Source organism: Mesocricetus auratus, unplaced genomic scaffold, assembly GCF_017639785.1.
Source record: "Mesocricetus auratus isolate SY011 unplaced genomic scaffold, BCM_Maur_2.0 Super-Scaffold_6730, whole genome shotgun sequence".
Classification (NCBI taxonomy): domain Eukaryota; kingdom Metazoa; phylum Chordata; class Mammalia; order Rodentia; family Cricetidae; genus Mesocricetus; species Mesocricetus auratus.
Genome location: NW_024429184.1, coordinates 71,753,097 through 71,760,608, shown reverse-complemented (window position 1 = coordinate 71,760,608; position 7,512 = coordinate 71,753,097). Strand labels below are relative to the sequence as shown.

The window sequence follows — 7,512 nt, the reverse complement described above, 5'->3', positions numbered from 1 at the left end:
GATGAGGAAAAGGTGTTAATCTCACTTCTGTTGTTTCAACTCTTGAGCAAATTTAGATCAACTAATTAGCCATTGTGGCGTTCACTTTCTGTACATATAAAACAGGACCAAATTGTCATTGCATCTAATTTTGTTTCTTTGCATTTGCTCATTTAAGAGTTTACATACAAATTGTTAAATAAAATGTTTTTTAGCCTGGGTCAGGGGAAAGAAGCCAGTGATTATTCTGTCATAGCAGGTGATGGCACGGTCTCTCAGTCTAGCCTTTGCCGTGAACACCCACAGACAAATGATAGTCACTTCTCACAAGACCAATGTGCAGTTGGGGTAATGGGTTTATTATATCTATATACAAGTAAGCATTTATTGACGTTTCTGCCAAAAGTTAGGGGATGAGGTAACAGAAACTTACAGCATGATACCGGGATAGCTGCAACAGGCCAGTACTGAGCCCCGAGACTCAAGAGAACACAGACCCCACACATCACAGCTTTCAGGCAGTGTAGTTATCCAGACCAGAAGGGCAACAGTACAAGCAGCAAGTGACAACAAACACCACTGGTGAGGCAGTCGCTCACTGGGGATGCAGCAGGCTGGTGGGTGCCTGGGGTCACCTTTGGGAAAGGGCTTTAAAATCGCATGAATCCCCCATATCTTTTTTCTATCTCAGGAACTTCTTTGGAGTAACTTTCAGCTTCCTCATCGGAGGGCAGGGACTCCGCAAAGCGCTTCAGGAAGCCTCCGTATCTCTTCTGGTAGTCCATCCACCACTCTGGGCGGCCCACCCTTCTCATGAAGCCCCCATAGCGCTTCTGCAGCTCTTTTGCTTCGTCTTCCACTTGGGGGCTTCTTTTGAGGCCTCTCATGAAGCCCCCATACCTCTTGCTCATGTTGTCATCATTGTCAGTGCTCTCTTGGTGGCGGCCCTCTCTCGCACGGTTGTCTCCTGTTCCCAGGAGCTCTTTCAGCAGGTCGGAGGAGTTGGCCAGGGTGTCGCCCTCATCCGCATCCTTCTTCATGAAGCCACCGTACTTCTTGGCAAGGATCTCGCCTCCATTCGCTTCTTCTTCGGGCTCCACAGGATAAAGCTCATCCATCTTCTTCATGAAGCCTCCATACCTTTTCATGAACCCTCCGTACTTCTTGGCCAGCAAGTGGCTCTCATCCTGTTTGTTGCTGTCTTTGAACATGTTGATGCTATCCCAAGGGAACTCAGGCTTGGACACCTGCAGGAGATCCTTGCAGGTCTCCCAGATTTTGTGAGAAGGCATTTGTCCTTCACATTCCAGTGTGCACGCCTGGGAAGACAAGGAGATGCATGACTAAAAGAGCCCTTCCAGCCAGTGATGGACCATAGTTATCTGCTTTAGTATACACACTGTCACAGAGAAAGGCCATTTCTAGTCTCTTATCACAGCTTTCTCTTGCACGGAACAAGGGAGCTTGGAAAAAGGAAGCGAATGGGTACGAAAGTCTTGCTGGAGAGCTTGCTGGGTATGCTGCACCAGCCCAGGGTTTCAAGGGATCCTCGATTTTACCTCACATGGCTGCTTTCAAAACCCAGTCTTGCCACACTGTTTCCTACTGAAGACGCAGTTTCGTCTGAGGCTTTTCCAACCCTAAGAGAGGAACCTATTTACTTGATTAGGGACATTTCTGAAAAATTCCCTCCATGTCCCTGTCTTTGAGAGACAATCTTATTAATAAGCCTTATGAGATTTAATGAGTGCCCCATCACTACTATCGTAGTCTCCCTGCAAATACTTTCAACCTTTAAAGAAAAAAAAAACCCTGCAGTTTCAAAATAAGTTTAAAGAGAAAGCCATTCAAAACATTATACTACACTTATTTGTTGTGAGTTATTTGATTGGCTAAAAAATGAGATGTATTGACCTTTTTTTCTCTACCTCTTCCTCCCCCGCGCCTTGTGGCTGAATAAAACAGATTACATCATTTTGAGCCAAATGCTGTTAGTTACCTGGATGCAAATGCACAGAGTATTCATATTATTTTCTTAAGATTAAGTCATTGGTGTATAAAACAAGTCTTTTCCAATACAGTCATATTCTTTAATAAAGGAGGAATTAGCAGCATATAATTTAATTACCACTTTCTTATTATAGAGCAATTAAACTCAAGCCATAGTCAGCTTTAGGCTATACATCTTAAATGGACCTTGTTCAGGCAATTTTTCTATTCAATTGCTTGTCTACAGTGAAAATAACATGAATATTAGATTTCATTACAAAATTCTACAATGGTCCTAAGCAAGCATTTCAGGGGGCTTCACAACTTTCTAAAAGACTCTTACAGACACCAGGCCACAGCCCTTGATTTAGACAGGAAATCTAGGCCTGTTGTTGTCATTTAAAAATTGATATGTTCATATTAAATACACACATTATTTTCACAACAAAAGCCTTTTATTGGTGCAATAAAAACTTTTGAAAGATAGTTAACCAGCTTTTAGTGACTATTTTAATTTTTTGTCTAAGAAAATTAAATAAATATGAGTATGTAAAAGCTAAAGAGGAGCTAATTAAAATAACTCACTTTATTCTTGAAAATATATGATTAAAGATTCAAAACATCATTAAAAGGTTAAGCTGCACAACTGGCAATACGATTTCCACCCTGAAAATCTATTTCTAGGTTTTGGTGGCCAAAAGTGAGTGCCATCGATCGATGTAGCCTCAGAGGCATTACCACTTGCTGAGTGCTCTGGTTGAGAGTGCACTAAATGATAACCTCTAGACAGCTGCCAAGGCAACTTCTCATCTCAGTGCCCATTTCACTAACTCATGGGAAATTGGTAAATATTTACTGACTCATTTTGTACCTCCGGCTAGGCAACCTCATTTTGCCCATGAGTTCTAGCTAAAATTCCAAAACAACTGTAATTTTAAAAAACATTCGAGCATGAACTAATTCCCTGTCAATGAGAAAACAGCAACATTAAAGGTACACTGTAATGGAAAACAAATCTCGCCTTCAAAGGCTTCCTAGAAGACGCTTGAATTGACAGCAGCTTTCCCTAACCTGTTCATACTGCGTGTGATCTCCATCAACTACACCACAGATAAGAAGGGAGAGTTACAATCACAAGGACAAACTGTTCCGAGGAAAAGAAGGGGAAAGACCTCCCTCACCCCCAGAATGATGAGTGGCAGTTGAGAAGAAGTAGAGAAACCAGAAGTTTCTCCGCTGTCATACAAGGGCCTCTGATCACGCTCTGCAGCAATAGCAAAGGAAGATGAGCATCACTTCTGAGCTTGGGGAAGTGAAGAGATGAGTGAAATTTGCTTGACTGGGTATTGTTAAATGCCAGTTGTATTTGAGTCCCCAAATCATATAATTTAGTAAATGTGCTACTATTTGAGGTTACATGATAGGATCACAAACTCTTAGAACTCACATCACCATTCCACAGCTTATGTTATGTGCTGAGTTCGTTCAGTTCATGCTCTGCTCATCAAGCAGAGAATAGAGCTAAAATGCCAGTGACTGCTCAAAAAATACCCATGGCTGCACCTGGAATTCAGGAGCCAGACATCAATCTTCGGTATGATAATGTTTTAATCTCTTGCGTGTAAAGCCCATTACATACAAGGTTGATTCTTATTTGCACTCACGCAAATTTTAGGAAAACCTCCCAAGCTCATGATTACAGGAGAAGGAAGAAGGCTGAGAGAGAGTACTACTCCTATTTAAGATGGAACAATTTCCCCTCAAAATTTAAATACACACTGCTCTTCTCTCTGAGGTCAAGGTCGTCTACCTCAACTGAAATCGACCATGTGATTAAAAGATTCAAATGGATCGAACAAGCCTCTAACTGGAAATATCAGTTTGGATTTTGGGACTCCCTTGTTTCTTCTCCATTTCAAACATCTCAAAAATGTGAAGCTCCTGGAAAGGCTCAAGTGTGGGCTGGGGCAGTTTGAGCTAACACATCCTTTTCTTTTGAACTATCAAGGAACTGCAAAGACAAGAGCAAGTGACCATTGAGACAGTGAGTGAAAACAAAGCCCCTGGAAGCTCACATCTACAGATTCAGACCCAGGGGGACCCACCCCACTAGTAATGGGAAAGCCTTTGGACTACGAAGAAGAGAATAGCCATTTTGTCTCTCCTGGCTCCTGTGTGGGACCGACTGGGCTGTCTTTGAACTGGCTCCAGCTCCTCAGGCGCCAGCTGTTTCCCCGGTACTCTTCTCACAGCCAAATCAAATGGTCGTTTTAGCCATTGTTTGACCAAAGTGCAATCGAGACAAGGCAAAAGGGAATTCTGTTTTCCCTTGCTCGTGGGACTATTAGTGGGTTCTTTCTGGCTATTCCCTGAATCCTGCTTGCTTATCCTTTTCCTATCTAGAGAGGAGGGAGTCAGGCCCAAGAAGATCAAAAGGGGTGGGGGTGGGGCACTCTCATTAACAACAAAAATTACCTTCATTGCTGGAAGGATGTTTGTTTGAAGGGCCCTCTGCTTGGGTTCTAAAGTTGGAGTGCTGACTTCTGACAGCCTAGATGAAGTGCTATCCGAAGTATTGAGAAAACACCCTTTTGGGTTCCAGCATCCCCAGGATCAAAACAAAATTGGTTTGTGTGGAGTTAGATGCCTCAGCCCATAAGGATCCCAGATAGGCTGGTTCCAAAATTGGGAGACAGAGCGGATAGGGATCAACGTTTTGGAAGGGTCACCCAGGTCACCAAAGGCTCGTGCCAAGCACCTTTGAGCGCGAGTGACCACTTGATGTTTGCAGGGCTGCCTGCGTGAGCATGGCCAAGGACAACCCCTCACCAAGAATTCTACTCACCAGGAAGTTGATGTCGCCTGGGCTCACCAAGTGGTAGCTGCACTTGGCGCAGTCCTGGCTGCATTCTGCCTGCACTGTAGCCAGGAGGCAGGACCCAAGCACTAGCAGCCAGGTGCAAAGTCTCAGGAACCGCGCCATGGGCTGTAGGAGAGAAGGACGCGCTCGTGGGGACCTGGCCCGCCTCTGAAAGGTTCCCCAGTAGGGAAGCTTGCTAGGTGGGAGGTCTTAGAGCAAGACCCTCAGAGACACTCTTTCCTAGACCCCACCCACAACCCAACACATTCCGGGGTTACTCAGGGATGACTTGGTCAGGAGTGGCTCCAGTTGTCCTGAGGCTTCCCCGGGGGACATACTGTCTTCCTAGGGCCATTCTGTCTTTCCGGGGGGGCTTCCTGTTTCCTGGGGCCACCCTATCTTCCCCGGAGCATCCTGGCTACCCGGTGGCATCCATCCTATTCTTCCTAGGGTGTCCTGTCTTCTCTGGCGTCGGTTGCCTGGGGGCAAGATTCTGCAGCAAGCATTGGAGATCGCTGCTGGGGAGCGGGCACTTGGGATATAGGACCTGGTCCCCCATGGCAAAGAGGAGCCCCGAGAAAGTGGGGCGAACGCATGCAATTAGGGAACAGGTGATGGTCACCACGCCTTAGGAGTCTTGGGGGGCAAAGTCACTCACGTTGCCGCAGGCAGTTCAGATGGAGCAGGCTGCTGGAGGAGCGGGTCCTAGATGCCACTCTGCAAGAGAGAGAAAAACAAGGTAAGTGTGAAGCGGCAGCGTCGGAGAGCTGGGCAAGGTGCGGGGCAGATCGCGAACTCACCGTCGCGGTCCTCGGTGTCGTTGGGCTGCGGGGCTCTGAGCGCCTGCCTCGCTGTCCGGAGGTTGGCAGCGGCCACAGCCACTTTATAATTAGCCCCAAACCGAAGGAGGCACGCGCGCCCCAATCGCCGGCGGGCTGCAGCTGACGCAGGCCCTACGCCAGCCCGCGCCGACGCCTGGCGGGAGGGGCGTCCCCGCAGCACAGCACGCGGCCCCCGGGGGTGGAGGGTGCGAGTGGGCGCCGGAGGTCCCCCCCCACCGCGCAGTTAGGAACTCTGGGGAGGGCACCGCGGGCAAACTGCTTTCTCTGCGTGAATCACTTTGGTGGCACCGTGGATGGGGGTGTTTGAAAGGGCAGATGGACTTGGGTTTCTATGAGAAGGTGGACACCCTCGGATTCCGCGAACCTGCCCCTTCCCCCACCTCCTCTCCAGGAGTCCTGCGAGGGCATCCACTGCACAGTTATCCGAAAGGCGTAATTTTTTCACCCATCTGCCCTGACTTTCTTGCTAACAGCGTCAGGTGCACAGTAGGCATTCAGTTAGTGGTTACAGAAATCAGTAGTTGGAACTTTCTGTGGATCTTGAAACTTTCTCCTTTAGATCAGTGAAATCTGTCGCTACAGAAGCAATACCTCAGGCACACAAAACAAAACAATCCCCCCTAACCTAAACAAAAGGAACATCAAAAACAAACAAACAAAAATAACAAAACAAAATAAAAAAAAAAACCAAACCAAAAACCAGGTTCTGGGAATCCTGTTCTCCAGGACCACAGGAAGGATCAATCTGGGCCACCTGGGCGGACTTCCAGGTTCCGGACTTGGCTGTTGCTAATGTGCTGCACAGGGTGTTTTGGGGGTGTTTGATGAGTAAGGGGGGTGTCGGGGAGGTGTGATGTCAGTGTGTCAGGAGTTTGGTGTGGAGGGAACGCTTGTCTTGGGGCTTGCTCATCTTATCCACGGGGAGGGACCTGGATGCTGAAGGGAAGCAGGGGCTCGGAGAGCAGCCAGCCGGCTCCCTCACTTCCAGGATCCATAGATGGTCATTGGCAGGAAGCTTAGATCTCACTGTCTCTGTCTCTGTGTCCGTCTCCATCTCTGTCACTTTCTTCTGTTTGTAAAAAGACAGTTGAGGTAACATGCTATTATGTAGGCATATGAGATAGAAGGCACGGTGTTAAGGACAGAATCAATTGGAATAATGGACGAACTCAATTAACCTGTCTGGACTCAAAAGCTGTTTTTAACCACCACCTATCATCTCTCTCCACTGGATCTTTTAGTTTATCTAATATCCCCTTTATAAAATTCACCCATTGTTTGTACCTATCTCTCTCGTTCTAGTATCTCCCTTGTCCTAGGAGGATGTTGCAAACAGTTCGAGAGTTCATGAAAAGAGGTTCTTAAGGTTTCCCCAGGCATACAAGTTATTTGCAAAGACTCTGCTACCATTTTCAACCATCGCAGCTCCTGCCTCCACGCAGTTCCTGAGAGGCTCGATCTGAAAGGCGTCTCCCATTTTGGTCGCTAGAGGGCGGCGCTCTCTTGCGTTGGTGGATCACACCAAGGACTAGTGCCCGCATGTACTCCCCTGAAGGATTCACTGTGCTGGCTGAGGACACTTACGGGAATGCTCCAAGGGGTACCCCGGTGCACCCGCTTTTCTCATAGCTTGGGAAGCCTTGTACTAGGACTAGAAAAGCACAATGCTTGTTTGGTACAGAACAGCCATTTCCTCTCTCCTTTTAGTCGCTTCCCACTAGCGTTTGGATGACTTTTGCTCTTTCTTGCTTTTTCTCCCCACGCAAAGAGATTCTGTCTGTCGTCACTTAAACACGATTTCCTCTCATTGCCCAAGTTTTGTAAAAGAGGCCACTGAGCTGC

At 47.2% G+C, this 7,512-nt stretch overlaps 1 protein-coding gene across 1 annotated transcript; it reads right to left on the bottom strand.

Moving 5' to 3' along the window:
* Window positions 1–317: 317 nt before the first annotated feature.
* On the bottom strand, window positions 318–5,782 carry Penk (proenkephalin). The gene is made up of 4 exons (XM_005087581.4): window positions 5,629–5,782; window positions 5,487–5,545; window positions 4,814–4,954; window positions 318–1,298 (listed from the first exon to the last, which is right to left on the bottom strand). The coding sequence occupies exons 3-4, from the start codon at window positions 4,949–4,951 to the stop codon at window positions 630–632; spliced, it is 807 nt and encodes a 268-aa protein (XP_005087638.1). The 5' UTR covers window positions 4,952–4,954; window positions 5,487–5,545; window positions 5,629–5,782; the 3' UTR covers window positions 318–629.
* Between the last annotated feature and the right edge of the window lie 1,730 nt (window positions 5,783–7,512).

Bases quoted from the DNA above. Each gene is read 5' to 3' on its own strand.
- Penk (XM_005087581.4), bottom strand. From the start codon at position 4,951: ATGGCGCGGTTCCTGAGACTTTGCACCTGGCTGCTAGTGCTTGGGTCC. The intron at 1,299-4,813 runs GTGAGTAGAATT...TTGTCTTCCCAG, and splicing joins CAGGCGACATCAACTTCCTG to GCGTGCACACTGGAATGTGA.